The sequence below is a fragment of the Netta rufina genome (genome assembly GCF_964035555.1).
Source record: "Netta rufina genome assembly, chromosome: 3".
Classification (NCBI taxonomy): Eukaryota; Metazoa; Chordata; class Aves; order Anseriformes; family Anatidae; genus Netta; species Netta rufina.
In genome coordinates, this window is record NC_140125.1 from 77,565,396 (window position 1) to 77,584,105 (window position 18,710).

General features: G+C 43.5%; 1 protein-coding gene across 1 annotated transcript in view; it reads right to left on the minus strand.

Moving 5' to 3' along the window:
• The window catches only part of MCM9 (minichromosome maintenance 9 homologous recombination repair factor), a gene marked incomplete at both ends in the record, with an annotated part of 44,087 nt that extends 26,209 nt beyond the window's left edge, over positions 1-17,878 (minus strand). Inside the window, 6 exon segments of the mRNA XM_084284448.1 lie at positions 7,737-7,856; positions 9,085-9,205; positions 11,189-11,391; positions 11,749-11,830; positions 13,337-13,653; positions 17,569-17,878. Coding sequence (XP_084140574.1) covers positions 7,737-7,856; positions 9,085-9,205; positions 11,189-11,391; positions 11,749-11,830; positions 13,337-13,653; positions 17,569-17,878 — 1,153 coding nt within the window.
• Positions 17,879-18,710: the final 832 nt, after the last annotated feature.

The window sequence follows — 18,710 nt, forward strand, 5'->3', positions numbered from 1 at the left end:
GGAGTGCTGTGCTCAGATCTGGGGCCCCCTGAGCAAGAAGGACATGGACGTATTAGGACAAGTCTAGAAGAGGGCCACAAAGATGATCAAAGATCTGGAGCACGTCTCCTATAAAGACAGGCTGAGCAAGCTGGGGTTGTTCAGCCTGAAGAAGGCTCTGCAGAGAGAGACCTTATAGAGGCCTTCCAGTGCCTGAAGGGGCCTACAGGAAAGCTGGGGAGGGACTCTTTGTCACGGAAGGTAGTGATAGGACAAGGGGCAGTGGCTTTAAAGAAGCCGTGGACTCCCCATCCCTGGAAGTGTTCAAGGCCAGGCTGGATGGGGCTTTGGGCAACACTCTCTATACCATGAAATTATAGATTCTATGAAATTATGTGAACATTTTAAAAAGGTCTTTAAAAAAAAAAAAATCATAACAAGGTCTCCAGTGGCTTTTTGAGATTGTCATGCCCTTTACTGTTCTATTTATAAAACTCTAAGTTATATCTTAAATGTAAACATAAATAACTTAGTCATCTGCTGAAAGGCTGGAAAGCTAAGGAAGTCTGACTTGAGCTAAAGTTATCGTAATAGTACTTCAAATACTTGCACCTGCTGATGATTCACGTGAAAGCATGATCAAGTACAAGTTATAACTAGAATCCATCCACGAGTAGCACAAATACTTCTTAGAAACACGTGCTGGGTAAGTGATGGAAGCAAACCCTATTTCTGCCATTGCAGAATCCACTGCAAAATACAGTCAGCAAAAGTACTCCACCCAGCAAGCCAAGTCCAAGAAACAAGAAGGAGAAGATTTATTCTGTTTAGCAGAAGAAAAGGCCAACTGTACAGGTGAACTCAGGGGTGCAATAAACTTCCAGCTAGACCAAACGGCGTGATGCTGAAACAGACTGCGGCACCACCTTACCTGATACATGCACTACGTCCGTAGCTGACCCGCCAGTTACTGGAAGGAGAATGACCATACTGTCCTAGGTGGCAACTCCAAAAGAACAGCTTTACCCACTATGAGAGGACCTCATGATCTTTGTGAAATGAATTGTCTTTCTGTGCTCTTTGAAAGACTGGATGCTTTGCAGGTCATCTGCGAGTTTGTCCGGATCTTAGCAGGCCATACAAACTGTATTCTGAACGTCTTGTTTCCTGGCAAAAATCACAGCTCAGAGAGAAGGAATTTGAGAAAGTAAATTCCAGTGTTCCAAATGCTTCGAGTCTCATCATCAGGCAACATCACAGCACAAAGTTAGCAGTTTTAAGAGAGACAGTGACTACAAAGCATCTTTATAAAGACTCGTCTCTGACCTGGCAGCAGGGCTGTATAACTAACACAGACAGCTAGTGCTGACAGCATAGCAGTACAACTTTGGTGCCAAAGGTGAGTTCCCCTTCCAACAAACCTCATCTTGCAGAGGCCATCAAGGTGCAAGGGCATGCTACAGGTTCTGTTAACAGCACTGGTGACGCTTCTCACTGTGTTTTTACCTCAGATGGACAGGTAGCCTCAATTCATGGCATTGTAGAATCAGAATCATACAGGTTGGAAAAGACCTCCAAGATCATCTAGTCCAACTTCTAACCTACTACTGAAGTCCACCACTAAACCATGCTGCTAAGTTCCACATCTACACATTTGCTGAAGACCTCCAGCGGTTGAGGAAACTCAACCGCTTCCCTGGGCAGCCTGTTCCAATGCTGCACAACCCTTTCAGTAAAGCCATTTCTCCTAATATCCAACCTAAATTCTATTAGAAGACTGCCATAATGCTCATCAGGGGTTTTTCATGCCCTTTATTCATTCATGCCTCTTGGATCAGACCAAGCACCATTACTGATGAAAAACAAGTTTTTTTTTCTATGTCTAGCTTGGAAAAAAAAATGTCTCTTCGCCTTACAGTCATTGTGATTTATTTATGAATCACCTCTAATCAGAATTACTATGACATACTGAGTCTGAAGGGGGTAAAAACACTCCAGCTCCATTGTACCAGAGACTGGTGAAATTTAACCTCTCCAGCAGCTCTACAAACACCACTGAAAACACCAACTCTTATTTCCAATCTTCAAGACTGCAGTACCTGAGAACATGGCTACAATAACCACAGTAACTTAGTTTACAGCCTGTCAAACAGTCTGTGCTCCCAAGACGCAAGTCACCGTGTCACAAAGACCAATCTCACAATCCAATATTTTTCTTTCTAGGCCCTCAACTGCTGATTTTCCAGAAGTCAGCTCTGACTGGAGGCTAGCCCAGTTGCATCTATACAAAGATTGCTCGCTGCCATCTGAAACTGGTGGTAGGGAAGAAAAAAGAAGGAAAAAGATATATACATGCTTGTGCACTCCAGTCAAATCCTCATTTACAAGAGACAGAAAAAGAGCAAAGTTACAACATCTTGACTTGTGTCTGGGCAACTGCAGGAGATCTTTCACTTGCTTAACGACCCTGCCTCTTAACCATAACAAATACAGTGGACTGCAAGCTCGCTGGGCCAGATTCTCTTGTTCTGTTGAGAGCCACAGAAGTTTGATCTGGAGCAGATGCATTACTATTGTTGCTAGCTGGAGGGCTCTGCTCAGGGCCAACAGGGAAGACAAAACATCGACCTACAAGGTTAATGCAACTACTTGTAAGGGCAGGCTGTGTGTGGGGGGACAGCTCATGCCAGGCTTTGCCGTTTGTATTTATGTTTCTAGTTAAAGTTCTGCTTCTTACGAGCTGGTCTCATTGTGTCTGAGATTAGACAAGGGCTGCAGAAAACAGGTGGAGATGTTTTTGCTTGATTTTTTAGTCTTAGCAAGGAAGAATGTGTAAGAGAAAGGAACCAGCTGGAGTCACAAGGGAGGCTGTGTTAAAGTTAAAACCAAGGTTTGTACCTGGGATCTAGAACGTAAAGACCCCTCGGAAGCAAAGGGTGAGGTGGGGGGAAGACACACTTCAACATTTCACAATTTTGGTAATGCTGTCTTGGAGACATAGTGGGGTGCTCATTGTCCATGGTGTAAGTGATGTGACTGGCCTGCAGCAGACAATTGGAGGGGGTCAGCCATGTGGTAACAGCAACTTTAAGAACAGGCTGAAATGTCAGGAACTTTTAAGGAGTTCATGGGTTTTCCTCCAAAAGCCCCTTGGGCCACAGGCCGATAATGAGGCCTGCCTTTCCACATGAAGGCTCCTCCAGCTTGTCCTGTCTCTCTAGAAAGGTGTGGCTTACCAACACTGCAGTACCTCAGTGCTCTGTGGTACTGCAAAGGGAATCCTGAAGACATGTAACAACAATCAGCTGAATGAAATGCCTGCTATTTCAATAGCAAGAGGAAAAAATTCTTAGGCCTGCCTGTCAATATATATTATGCCAGAGCTGCGTAAGAACTGAAGCCTCCAGCCAACATGACAAAGATGTTCCCTCCTGCAGCATTTCCTGTCCATCCTAACTAGAGGTCTTCAGATACAGATGTGTGAACCAACTGAAATTTCTGAAGATAGGTACCTACTTGGCTAAATAATCTGTTGCATGTAGTCAAGGTAAGTCTCAAGACAAGGCCGTCTTGGAACAGTATTAGTGAGAGGAAATTAAGGGTATTTATGGATCTCCAGGAGATGAGACATGGCTACAGATGTGGCATATCTGAACTTGATATGAACTTTGATCAGAACTTCAAAATTCATTCCTTCAGTAAGGTTAGCAGACTTCTTAGAGAGTTAAAGCCTTCTCAACCTGAAGCCAAACTGCTTAGAAAATAAGACAGTTAAGTCATATTATGAGGAAAGTATTTTTAAGGTACACTGACAGAAAATACCACAAGTTCATCTACAATTATGAATATTTGCAAAGACAATGGAGAGTCCTGTGGCAGAAGTAAAGATCCGAAAAGACTAGCCTAAAGGCTGCATCTCAATTAATAACCTCATCAGGGCCATGGTGTGGATCCAAGCACTGCCACGCTATTGCCCACAGTGCTAGGTTGTTTAGCATGTTCCCTGGCACTGCCTTTATCTGTATCAATTAAGAATGACCTGGATCTGCTAAGGAATAGCCAGAAACCATTTGGGGATCTACAAATAGGGAAAAATGTCCCTAGTTTCAGTGTCCTGTGTATCTCAGGATGCTGACGTACTCTACCATAACCAGAACTGGAGGGCTCACATCAGACATAGAAATGGTTTCTAGTAGATCAGAACAGAGGCAATGCTTAGCATCTGAAGCCTGTGCAGCAGAGAGAGGCTTACTAGCAAAAAGAAAAAATGGCTGTTTACCCTTGAGTTAGTTACCTTCAATGAGGAGAAAAATAATACAGTAGCGAAATGCTGTTGGCATTGATATGGGCAATATTAAACTTGCTAAGTGCCAGCAAAAATGCAGTACTCATAGGGCTCTGTAGAGGCTGTAAGAGGAGAGGCCAGAAGGCCGCATTTCTTACAGCTCAGGAAGTCATTGTACAGAACTGGAGAGTAGGAGAAACAGCTGATTGTCTCCCAGATTTTTAGACAAGCTGTTCTGAGCACAGTTCACAAAATTCTTTACAGAGTCCATCTGCAGGGGGACACAACTCTGAATACAACTTTGCACAAATCTCCACAGCCAAATACACACCAGAAAATGTCAGGATGACTCTGGCCTGGATGCCTCCAGACCCACCAGCAGCAGGCATGTGTTAGTTCCAGTCCCCATGGAAACAAACACACCACTCAAATGATGGCTGCACTTCTCAAGCTCCAGGGGAAAAGGAAATATTTTCTTACTAGTGATTATCTCACCCAAATATGCACAAGCAGCACTACTGCTACGGGGACTGCAAAACAGTTGGTCGAACTCAGTAGTAAAGTGGGAACCCAGAGAGGGATTTTGTTAAACTTCAGTAAGTCTCCTTCTGGAAAACTACGTATCAATTTCTAAAAATTAAAGGTGTGTGAATGCCTACCCGTCATTCTCAGGCAAGAAGTGGGAAAGGCCTTTATAAAAAATGAACAGTGTGCAGACAGAACCTGCAGGACAGATGGTTCCCATCTTTTATTTAGAAATCAGAAAGCCCTATAGCGGTCAAAGAAATTTTTGCTATTGAGTTACTGAACTTGGTTTTGCCTTGTGGAAGAACGAAGCCTGGTTCCTCATAAAAGTAAGAAATGTGCAGAGAACTCTCAAAAGAAAACCTCTAGTATGTGGTTAGCAACAAAGGCAACCTCACAAAGCCAGTAAACTCAGCATGCTATCTAGAGACTGGAAGAAAAGTTCTGGTTTTACCCACAACAGAGAATGGATCCCTGTCCCCTGTAAAGGCTATCTGCAGCAAGCAGTCAGTCTAAGCCTGTCAGGGAAATAAAAAAGATGAAGATCCTCAAATACTGATTCACTTAAAGAAAAAAGGGATCATAATGTCATAACGGATCTAAAAGCAGATGATTCCTAAGACAGAGCAAGAAAGAAAGGGAATTTAGGCAAAACAGGAACAACATTCATCATCTAACACTGCATCTTGGCACCAATAAATGCCCATGGTGAAAAATTGATACAGTAGACGGTTATGGAAGCAGAATTCCAACTCCACAGCTGACAAACTGCTAGTGTCCTAAAGGAGTACCAGATGGGCAAAGGGTGTAAGATGCATTAATACACAAGATGCAAAACAGAATTTGCAGGTAAGTTATTGACAAATTTCTCTGAGAGAAAAATCCAAACATAAGACAGCTTTTAGCACTTCTCCAAAGTATTACCAATTTACAGGTGCATTTTTTAGTATATGTGGACTGTAATCCTAGAGTCAGTAATTAAACTGCATTCCAGACTACTTTATATACAATGTAAGGAACTAGTCGAAACTGGAACTTATGGATTTAGTCTTTTTACTTTTAAGGAAAAATGTCCATTAGTAGTTTCCTCTCAGGAGAAAGAATAAATTGGTAACCTGACGCATGCAGATGTGATGTAAAACAATTTCATAGTTCTTAAAACACATTACTTGGAGCTTCTGCATGAACAGCAAGTTGACAAATTCAGTGTTAGGTATAGCTCCAAACATATTCACAAATAAGACACTCCTTGTACAGAAGGGCAAAGAAAATAATTCAAGCTGCATCCAAACTCTTGGGCTAGAGATTAATGCTTTAGTCCAGCAGTTCTAATCGTGGAAAGGTACTCTGAAGTTAAACTAGGGTTAATGAGATTTCTTGCTAGGGATTCAAGTTTCACTTCTGATGAGGGTCCTTAGAATCTCAAGGTGGAAATTCAGCACACTTGCTGTAAGATTTCAGGAAGGTGAAAGAAATAGAGTGCTATTTTAAAATAAAAAGAATATTTAAGTGGAATGTAGATGATCTAACGACCCAAAATGATCCTTTCACAAGATGAAACTCAATCTCCACACATCATTAAGCTGAATGCATGGCAAATATACTGCAGTAAGTTTGTAAGCTGCAATATTGGTTTTCAGGGAATCATCTTTGAATGCAGCTGTGACGATTGCGTTGTAAACCAGATTACAGAGAAAACGAAGGTGTGGTGGGAAACGTGGTGAATAAGGCAATAGCAATGTTAGAGGCTCAAAGCAGCCGACACAAGATTACTCCCAATAAAAGTGGGCAAGATCACATTGAAACTCCTGGCAAAATTTCACTCCAGGTCACTGCCAGCTCCCTGGCAAATTTTTCATTATCCCGCCTGTTCTCAGTTCTTAACACCCAACAAAAGGTAGGGATAAGGGTATGCTGAGCCAAACCGTTCTCTCTGGTTTTTCTCCAGATCTATCTGTGAACAGTTTGAGTGGAAAATCAGAGGCATGAAAAGTTCACTGCACACAAGAGTGAGTATGTTCAGTGTTACATTCCACTACCACTGAAGTAGCTGTTGCATTTCCATAGCCAGAGGACCCAGTACACACATGTACACGTAGCTGTAGAACTGGTAAAGATTTATTCTCTGTTTTTCCCCACGTATAAACAATGCTGTTTTCCAGACATAAAATGAACAGCTGCACAATCTGAGAAACATCCATGCTGCACATGCTAACTGCGACCCTTTGGTTCTTGCCCTTAATTATTTCACAATTTTGAATGTACTACCAACATAGTCATCTGAGCAAATGAAGTCATTTGCAGAAGCGATCTGAGCTTGCATACTGTCCCCAGAAGAGTTTGTAAATATGTCCCAGTGGTCTGAGCCAGCTGGGACATATTTAAAAGTGTTTTTTGGTGGTGGTTGTTTTTTTTTTTTGGAGGGTGGGGACAGGGAGGGAGGAAAGCTTTCACTCTGAAACCATCTTTATGAGGCAGAAATAATTTCTCAACACAGGGTTGCCGTTCCAGGAAATAAGCAGAAATCAAACTGGCACCCAGCCGGAATACGTAAAAGAACAGAAGAGGGGACGTTCAGGAGAAACCAAACGATTCTAGCCCATCACACAGTGTGAGCTCTGGAAAGCTGTCAGATTTGTCATTGCAGGGAAGAACGCTAAAAATACAGGTCAAGATCATCCTCTGACAGCAAATCAGTGAGAGGTACCTCTGGATGGGGCTTGTAAGGTTCCCTCTTAGAAGCTCATCACACTGCTCCACTGATACAGAACAAGGGGCAGCACTGCCCTTCTGCAGAGACAAGCCTCCACGTGTCTCCATGTCAGTTTTTGCTTAAAATGTGCTCATACAACCTGAAATCCAGTTCTTGTTCCTGTAGGTAAAAGGCCTCTATGCCCTTTTTCTACTGGAGTATGTTATAAAGAGTTCCAACCAAACAAGCACATACCTGCACTTGTAGATCCAATTCCTGCAGTGAGCACAGACCGGGGTGTAATCTTTACTGCATACTTGAGAAACTGAGATTTCCCTGTACCTGGGTCTCCAACCAACAAAAGATGCGATTCACCTTGGAGGAAAACGTTGATATAGGAGTACATGGTACATATGCAGAGAAAGGTATACACAACATGCTCTGAATTCAAAAATACTTTTAATTTTTCACCTCACATTTAGCTCTACACATACATCATAAGGTGTAATTCCATATAACACTGTACTATTTACTGGGTGTGATGAATTATTGTTTATTAAAGCATATGGTCATACTGCTGCACCCAAATCAAATATTTATAATGAATTAAATTAAAAACATTGAAAAACTTTCCATACCGTGAGTTACATTTGAGAATACTCATTTCTTAGATTCAGCTCACTCTTGACCGTGGGGGCTTAGTTATGATTCCGCTATTCAGTTATTTAAATTACTGCAAAATGCTCTAATAAAATCATCAGTTTGTTTTTCTTAACTGATATTGTTATACATATTGTTATACCACCAACAGTTACACAATTCAGAAATTTCAAAACAATGTAATTACACAGGTAAATAATTTGGATACTCAGTGAGACCGTCAGCTAGAAAACATGAGTACAACTTCAATTGAAATACAAAGTCTATAGCCTTATTTAGGTGCTGGAGCATGAAGAAGATCCTGTATTTGTATATCCACACGTATTACTTTAGAATTATTATGACCTACATAGATTATGACCTGTGTACCACCTGGCACATGGCATATTTGCCATCTAATAACAACAGAAGGAGAATCAGCAGGCGGATAACTTACAGTAACAGATCTAAGTGAGAAGCACTGACAATCACAGATGGAAAAGTCTGGCATTAGGAAGTAAATTGAATCCTTCAAATTTTCCTTTCAATGTACTATCATGATCCTTATTAAGGAAACATTAATATTCCATCCTTTGATGCCAAATACTGCTGGGAATATTCTACCAGAAATCATTTTAAAATGTCACTTATACAATAAAAAGTGAGTTTATGTTTGATCTATAACAATTGCTGTTAATATTCCACCTAATGGAATCCTGAACACACATTTTTTATGGATTTTATTTGGGAAAAGCTAAAATAAAAAGAGGAAGTCTAGACACCCACTTTATTTGTCTGAGATTCTAGAAGAATACTCAGCATTAATCAAAAATTACTTTCAGTCACGAAAATGAGATTATTATGCTTCTGAAACCTTACTGGCTTGATTTTGTGGGGTGGGGTGAAGACAGGAATGGGAATAACTGTTAGACAAGGGTCAGATACTATCAGAAACAATACTAACCTCTGATTCGGGTTCCAGTAGCATCAATCCTCTGCACACCACCAGCAAGCACCATGGCTACAGCCAACTTCACCAGGTATAATCCGAACACTTGAGGACATAAGCTAGCCAAAATTTCATTCCTCCCTAGAATAGGAGCAAAAAAGTGGCACTCAGCACTGCCCTAAGAGTAAAACTTGCTTTCCCATGGACTTTCTTTTCCTCATTGTCTTGACTCTAGCTCTCCTTTGACCCTTCTATGTGTTTCCCCTTCTCCTCCTCCCTTCCATAGTCTCTTTCCAGCAAAAGAGTACTTCCATCTGCTACAATAATTTTGTTGGCTTGGAAGGTGTGTGACAGAGTTAATTCTGTCCTTTGAAAGCCTGGTGCTAACAGCACAGGGATCACAGGTTTAATGCCATACATTACTTCCATTGCTAGGGCATAGAACAAAGCAACCAGTTTTGTGTTCTTAATACAGTATTTTAAATTTGCCTGGAAATATATAGTACCGGCAAAATATGTAGGCACCTGACAGATGAGTTGAGGCATGCGTGTCTCTTTTGGAGGTCTTTTGAGGGAATTAACACATCTGTGTCCAAAAATGAAAATTTCAAAACTTTGGTCAGCCACAGCGTAACTTGAGATTTAACTCCACAGTTGCCTGTGTTGGACTTAAGATTAAATTGCCTTGTCAAAGCTGAGCAGCTCAGCGCTTCTGCTTCCTCCTAGATACTATCCAGAAAAGTAAGGTCACCTAAGTTCTCTTGGAGGCCTGCCACGGTAGACCTTCTCAGGACATACCTAGTACACAGGATCAGGAACTGACTGACAAGAAGTGCAGCAGTAACTACCATCATCTCTTGAAAAACAGTAAACGTGCACACACATCCTGCTGTGAAATGGCCTACTCCTTATTCTCATTAGTTAGGCTTGATCTCTGCCCTCCCCAGAGAGGACTCTACTTCAGAGAAACAGCCTGGAAGGAACATCTTGGGTGGTCAGGGTTCTTCTCTAATTTCCATCCCAATTTGCTTGTAGCCACTTCACGCCCATTTATTTTGAATGGGCAACACTGCATACAACCACATTGCTCCCTGCAGGCTTCCAAAAACTGTCCCGAGAATGAAAGATTACTTGGGGCCTTTAAAGTGGATCCTGAATTCCTTTCTGAATGTTCTCAGAACAGGGTGATAAGAAATGTTCTCTTTCCAAACAGCAGGAGGCTAGCAATTACACTGCTTTCCAGGAAATACAGTTCTGAAGAATCTTTGTCATTGCTAAGATCTCTAATTCCTTATGTGAGCTCTCTGATTTTGAAGCTAATACGGTCAACATTGCTACCTGCTTTTCCTCCCATTTGCCTTTTAAGAAGAAAGACTAAGAGCTTTCCAGGGTTTTAAAAGACAGAGTGCTATTCTGAGACAGTTCAATGACATTGATCCAAACAAGTCCTTTGAGATTCCTTGTGGTTCAGGTGGTGGCACTTCATTCTGGAGAGGGACAGAGCTCCAGACACATCTCCTGGTAATTGTTAGGTGGCTGACTGAAGACCGTGGTGAGTTTAGGATCAAGCATGCTAAACACTGGCTGTTGGAAGACCCCGAGAACTGGGAGACTCTCTCCATATATGATATGAGGTTCTGCAACACCTGAATCACAGAGCTAGGCATCTAAGAGTTATAACAAAGGCAGTACATACTGAGCTCTGTGGCAGATTCAGAGCTTAAGTCGGGATGCAGAGACAATGAGACAGATCTTTGGCCCCAGAGTCAACAGCTATGTTGGCTAAATGCATATCTGGTCTGCACTATTTCTTCTAAGGGGTATACTTTTCTTTCTTGATTATAAAACACGTTACTTTTTTTTCCCCCCTTATATTACTTCTCATTTCTTCTTAATATATGTTCCAGAAAACATTTCTCAAAAGAAGGAAAATCAATGCAAGATGTTTGATACTATTTTTTTCATTATATTAAAGTATTTTATATTCTTCTACTGGAAAAAAAATGTATTTTTGGAGGAGTTGGTAGTGGGAAATAAGTATGTGTTCAGTCACTGTACGTTCACTCCTGATTTCATCAATTTCCAATCATGCATCCTATTTTAAAGCTGTCAGCTACTAACCTGCCAAGGGATCGTTCCTATGCTTTTCCCAGAAGTCTTCAAATTCCTTGCGGACTTCTTCATCAATTATAACCCCTGCTAGCTGCTCATTATTTACTTTAACATAGTTGGCTTTCAGAACAAGCTCCAAGTCACAGCGTGCATCCTGGTGGAAAGGTTTCCACCTCTGCATTACCACTCCATACACTGTGATGTCATCTCCTGGGGGTAACGACAAAAATTAGTAAAGTAACATCTGACTTGAGACATGCAGATGTGTCAGCTGCATTGGATAAAAGTGCAATTTAAATCTGCGTTACAGTTATATTTTTTTTATTATTATTATTTTTTATTTATTTCATTATATACATGTAATATATAATGTATATTGTATATATACATGCAATATATAATGTATATATTATATATAATTTTATTATATACATGTATATGTGGCAGATAAACATATCTCATTAAACAGACCCTCGGCACTGACAGACTACTCGTCAGAGACCCATCTCACATGAAGAGTAGAAACATTTATGGTACAAATATATGTGATATACGCTGTATCCTCACCAGACTTGCAACTGTCCACTAAGTCGTCTTCCAGAACAACCACCATGCAGCGCGGGATGCTTCCAACAGACAGCCGTTGGACCTAGGAGACAGAAGGAAGAGCACTTCAGAAAGCACCTTCCAAAAACCATTTATCGTTGCTCTGGCTTAAGGACCTGTTATCCCCTCCTGGAACTGAGGTCAGTGCTTGCTTTTTCTCACAGAGCTTACACAGTAAACAAGCCACTGCTGTCAAGAGCTTAATAGTTTAATGCTGATGTTAATGGAAACAGATTTGGGTATTAAATTAGCTGAAGGTGCTCAGTCCTGGCAGGTGCTGTGGGATTTCTGTATCTTGCTGAAAAGCTCACTCAAAGATGTCATTTGAAAGAACTGATTATTATTTTATTTTTTTTAATTTGAATTATTTTTCAGACACTTCTTCAGTAAGCAAAGTTTACTTCGGGTAATAAAGCATGTCCATGAGTTAGATAACCCTTCATTGAACTACATACTGAAAGGTTATTCTCTGTACTTTTCTGGTATATAGCCCAAATTTGACAGATTGAGATTTAATTTACAGCTAGGTGTCATGGCTTAAAATCACACACAACCAGGTGAATGTGTATTGACAAACGTGCTGCTGACTGTTGCAATTCTTTTTCTTTTCTCCAGGGCAAAGTCTATGCAATCTTGTCATGGTCTATTTCCAACCAGAAATCTTTCCATTTACAATTAAAGCTTGCTAGAGTTGTTAAAATATCCATTGCGCAAGAGCAAGAATCAGAAGTACCTTTTCACTCTGCAGCACGGGATCATACATACTAGAACTCCAGATTTATTCATTCTCTAGTGGCTAGGAAGGTTAATTCACCCTTGTGTGTTATCTAAATGGCCACAGGCACTTCACATCACTGTCAGCACTGGCTGACATGCACAGTTACTTGCAGTGCTGCGTAGAAAACACGACTGAAAATCATTCTTGGTTTAACTCTATGGTGTTTAATAAGCCCAAACTCCTTCCCCATCACAGGGATCTTTGTGCCACACAGTAAAACAAATGTAGCAGGAACTGTTGGAAATAATCATGCAACATAGGGCTTATTTACAAGAAATAGTTTGATTCCTTTACTTCTTTGTTATTCTGAACTTGGAGGTGCATAATTTCTGTTTAATAAATTCCAGTTTTCATGCACGTAGCTCACAGATTGGCACCACTACCTTCTTAACTTCTAAAATCCACCCCCTGAAACAACTGAAGAGGTCTTTAAAGGCTTTATGAAGAAGACACCGAATGTACAAACAAACAGAAACACTGGCTACAATGTACCCTACTTACTCTCAGTTTTCATACAGTGTAGTTTTCCTGTGCTTGTTTTGTCTCAGTTATGTGCTACTGTAAAAAGAGGCCCGATTGTTACTCCTTTTACACCTTAACTGGACTTCAGGCCTCACTGAGAGGCAAATGCGAATTCTGTGAGGAGCACATCTCCAGTAATTGCTGATGCAGTTGTTGACTGACTGAAGGAAGAAGACATTTGCAGATCCCATCTGCATCTAGACATCGACACCATAATGTCCTCCCCCCTTTTCTCCATCTTTTTTTTACCTGTTCCTGAATTTTGATTTCCTGGTAGTCTCTGCAGCTGGTGGGAGAAGAGGTTGTTCCAGAGAGGCAAGTGAACTTGGTGGAGTTGCAGCCTTCTTCATTCAGGCAGGCTGACGGCCGACAGAAGGCATAGTACTGCTCAAAGTCAGCCTTGACGACGAACACGTGCTTGCACTTATCGCAGATGTAACTCCGTTCAAACTCCAGGACCTTCACCAGACTGGTACGTATGACAGTGCCAGTAACAGACAAGAAGTGACCCACATCCCTGGCTTTAGGAATGTGCTCTCGGGTCAGCTCTGGGCAAACGGGCAAACCTGTTGAATGAGAATATGTGCAGCGTAAGACCAAGCATGTAAAACATATCCTTACAGTGCAGTTAAACAGCAAGACTTGAAACAGGCTGAGGGGTGTTCAGCCTGGAGAAGAGAAGGCTCCAGGGAGACCTTATAGCGGCCTGCCAGTGCCTACAGGAAAGCTGGGGAGGGACTCCTTGTCAGGGAGTGTGGTGACAGGACAAGGGACAAGGGCTTTAAACTGAAAGACGGGAGATTTAGATCAGATATAAGGAGGAAATCCTTCACTGTGAGGGTGGTGAGGCACTGGCTCAGGCTGCCCAGAGAAGCTGTGGATGCCCCATCCCTGGAGGTGTTCAGGGCCAGGCTGGATGGGCCTTTGGGCAACCTGGGCTGGGGGGAGGTGTCCCTGCCCATGGCAGGGGGGTGGAACTGGGTGGGCTTTGAGGCCCCTCCCAGCCTAAAGCATTCTGTGGTTCTATAAAAAATGCCAGACCCATTAACAGTAACTACTGCTATTAATGTTTCGTAAATGTAATTTACCAATTCATCTGTTGCATCATAAATCTGATTCACTGGTCTCAGACAATGAAAAACACCAGATGCTGATCACGAGCAGTAAATCGAGCCATTTTACTCTCCTGTTTTTGCCAAGAGTCATGAATAGTCATGAGCAGTTTCCATTCATGAAGAAAGATCCCGATGTTCATAGATCTAGTTATTAATTCAAATCATCATCTGGAAATGCCATTTATTCTCAGCTGGTTTGTCTGAATTACAGAACTTTAGCTATGCTACTTAATTGTGGTCCAGTGTTATTCCCAGGGTTAAACGAGCTTAATTCCCCACCCTGTGTGAATTCTCAAGTCTCAGCAAATGTTAAATTCATTGCCTGTGAGCACCAGACCTTAATTCCAGGTCGTGTGCCAGTAAACCTCAAGGACGATGCCAGAAAGAACATCGTGGGAAGAACACCTTGTGGGAAGAACACCACAAGAGCAAAATCCCTCATATGCCCAAACGAGCAGTGACAAGGCTGTTGTGGCACTTGCTCTCCTTCACCTCCACCCACCCCACGAGCCAGGTGCGTGCTGCACGGATCCCACCCCTGCCTTCACCTGTTCGGGCATCCCTCAGCACCGCAGCTGCTGGAAGCCCTGGGAAGATGAACCTAACTCAGTCCCCTACAGAGTCCTTATAAAAATAAGTGGCCTCCGGAATGCACAGCAGAGGACAGCAGCAAAATACTGCCTCTCTGGAAGTTATTTCAGAGGAAAACGGAGAAGTTAACAAGTATTGACTTAAACTTACCTTCTCTTAAAACATTTTTTTTTTATAGTTTTAGTTACAAAATAGAGTTAGGAAACAGAGATGTAAGTAATAAATCTGTCAGATGTTTCTAAGGGGACCAAGGCTATTTGTGCATTTATGTCAGATCTGCTCAGTAGCTTTGGCTGGTAAAAAATGACAAGGCATCATATGCTTATTTCAGTATTTTCAAAATCAAATCTTTCACTTCAGACACGCTGAAACATTCTGCTTCGATGCATGTAAGCAAAGGGTTTGACTTTTCACTTCTGTTTAAAAATATTTTTAAACACTACGCTCATTTTAAAAGAGTAAAGGTTAAAAAAAAGTAAAGTAGAAAGGAAGTAATTTGGAAAAGAAATGAACTATTACATAGGACTAGAAACAAATTAATTTTCTGGTTGGCTGTAACAAAGCCATCTGTATCTTCTACCAAACCTGTCAAAAATCTTATTCTCCCCTGGGTTTGCATTTTTATTCAGCTTAGGCAAAAAACAAACAAACAGACAAACCCAATGCAGTAGTTCCCAATTGTTTTGGTATCTTTTCCCAACTCAGTGTCTGTGCAGCTCAACAACCTTTGCAGAATACACCACATCTCACACTAGAGAGAGCTGCAGCACCGTTAGCAGATACAAGCTACCATCGGCTCCGTCAGTATCAAAGAGACGAGAGCCTGCACAGGGAAAACGAGAGGTCTGCACACTGATTGTATCAGACTGCCAAAGTTTTTATTTGAGACTGTGCCTCTCTGAGTAAGTACACGCGTAACTATATTAATAACGATGTGTAAAACTGAGCTACCAGCAGCAGCTGGGCCTATATCAATAACTGGTTCCGTGGTGCTCAGGCGAACAGTAAGGAAAAACCTTTTAATGGATTTCCAGGAAAAGGAGAGGTTGTGCCATCAAATAAGAACTCAGCATATACTTATGGGAAAATTTGGGCAGAAAAAAGAAAATCCCGCATATCATTTTGATTATTTTTATTTCTTCAGGAGCTGACCTTTTGGTGGTACAGAACATAAACCAGGTTATGTGGTTCCTTGGACCCAGCTGGACCACATGAGGATAACCCTCCCCTGCTCTTCATTTTCTCTCCAGTTTAGTGATGGAGAGCATTGTGAGACTGCTAATTAACTTCTTCCATTAATGATCAGTCAGATGTACCTTTATCACGTATTAAAATTATTTGATCAAATCTGGCTAATTTTGCCTGAGGTTGATTAGGGAATATTCAGACAAAACATCGCTGTGGGAAGACTCCAGCACCAGGCTGATACCAGCAGCAGGAATGTCTTAAAGATGCAGCTACTCACGCAGCAAGCATCTGCCCATTGCTTTGCTCCTTCTGATGCCTCCTGGTAGCTTAGAGAACGATCACACTTGGAGTACAAATAAACCTACTCTCAGGCTGAAGCCCTGAATAACGTAAACGCAGAGCACTGTGAATGAAGTTTTAATTGCTCTGACTTTATCGGCACAGTGAGATGCACAAGGCTGCAAACTTCTGTACCACACACAAGCCGTCCTTGTATGCCACAAAGTCAGCAGTTACCTCCAGAGTCAGCATAGCTGTTTGATGTTTTCCCTAAAAACCCAGACAAAATAGCATTATGAGAGCCACGGGGTAATTATATTTCTGCTGTATCTATTTTAATGTCAATATTTTAATGAAACGTACCGGGACAAAACAGATGTCTGTGTTAACAACCGTGATTCATCTCTGTTTAAGCTGCCAGAAGACTAAATGATCATAAATAAGCCACTCAAACAGGGAGCAGAGGAGGGAAACACAGGTTGCCAGCTCTTGGCTTTGCACAGCAGACAGCTCCAAATGGTAACGACCAGAAATGCTCAGAGGAGACTGTGCCACCACCGAGCCGAGCTCTGTACAACTGGCATTTTAACCCCAGCACCTGTGCTCCACGCCTACCACACCTCCACGCCGCTAAGCACTTCCCAATAGTGAGGAGTAATAGCGTAACCATTTTTTGTAGTTTTCTCTGCTTTTTTTTGTAGTAAAAAAAGAACCAAAGCCATTACTGATGGCAGTTCCTGCCGATAACCCATTCCAGTTTTGTAACAGGCCACTTTATCACAACTAGTTCAGCAGAGATTTTAACCACATCGGACAAAACTATCACAAGACAACTCAAAATTTAGACTTTGTCTACCCTGGGAGGCAGCTGGAGCTAACGAATACGAGCTAATTTAGACTTTAAGGAGGTCAACTAGCAAGAAAAGCTAGGAGGTACAGATTTTCCTCTAAAACTTTTTTTTTTTTTTGTGAGACCTTCTGGCTGACAAGAGAAATAACCCAAGGCCGAACGCCGGTTTGGGAAGCAGCTTTTCCCACGGAAAGATGCTGTGACAAGCCTGCAGCCACTGCACGCACCCCATCGGGGATGCCTGTAGCTTTTTTCTGGCCTGCCCTACAGACCTGTGTGCACCTGCAGCGTTTGGGTTCTTTGCTGGTTCCTGTTCAATAAACGCCACCGACACTGAAAGGGAGTGACCGGCCGCGCTCCCAGCCCTTCCCTTGACGTCCCGCTCGCTGCCACAGCACGAGGCGAGTCGGAAGCGCCGCGGGAAGGCTCGGGGCTGCCTTCCCCGGTGCACCACTCACCCGAAATCCTGGCGTGGAGGTTGGTCTTCACGCACAGCCCCGGCGCGGGCTCGGCGGCCTGCAGGGCGGTGAGGGCCGCCCGGCGCAGGGCGCTGTCGAAGATGGGGAGCACGCGGGCGGGGAAGGCGTTGAAGTACTCGCCGATCTCCATGTTGGTCTCGAAGAGCGTCAAGGCGTCGACGACGACGGCGTAGTGCGCCTCGGCGTCGCGCTCCCTCAGGATGCCCAGCAGCTCGTGGCGGTGGTGCTGCAGCACGTAGGACTCGAACACCTGCCCGATGAACGCCACCTGCTCCGCGCCCAGCGCCATGCCCGGGCTGCGGCCGGGAACGCGGCGTCAGGATTTAAAAATAAAATATTAAAAAATAAATCAAATAAAATAAATTAGGATGGGGGGGGGGGGGGAAAGCGAGGCGTCGGGGCAAAACTTGGCAGCTGAGGAGGGGCCGCGGGGGTGGGAGGCGAGTGGCAGCGGCACCTCCGCACCGCCGGGCGGGATGACCCCAGGCAGGCGGCCCCCCTGTCCGTCTGTCCGTCTGTATGTTTGTTCTGTCTGTCTGTTCTTTCTTTCTGTCTGTCTGTCTGTCTGTCTGTCGGTCCCCCCGGTCCCAGATGGCGGCAGGCGCGCGCCAGTTTTGAACGCGGCGGCGCCGTGCAGGCAGCCGGGAGATGGCGGCGGGGCCGCCCCGCTCCGCTCCCGCTCCCGAGCCCGCCTGGGCCCCGCGGCCACCCCGATACCGACACCACCGGCACCGGCACTGCCCCGCCGCCCCCCGCCGCCGCCGGCCGGGCCCAGTCCCGCTCCCTCACCCGGCAGGGGAAGCGGCGCCGTCCCCGCCCCCTACAGGCCCGGCCGGGGCCATGGGGGTGCTCCCGCGCTGCCTCAGCGCCGCGCCGGGGCTGCCCCGCTGCTGGGGAAGCGCCGCCCCAAGCCAAAAACTAAAGGAAAAAAAAGCACAATGTTGGCTGCTCCGCTGTGAAGCGTGTGTCTGTCTGGCTGGCTGCGGGCTGGGGGGCTCTGGAGCTTTGGCTTTAGCCCCAAATGTATGGTGTATTGCTTTGAAGGGTTTAGCATCGGAATGTGGTCTTTTTCCTCACACCCAGCGGCATCTTCTCTTTGAAATATTTCATCTTTTAAAGTC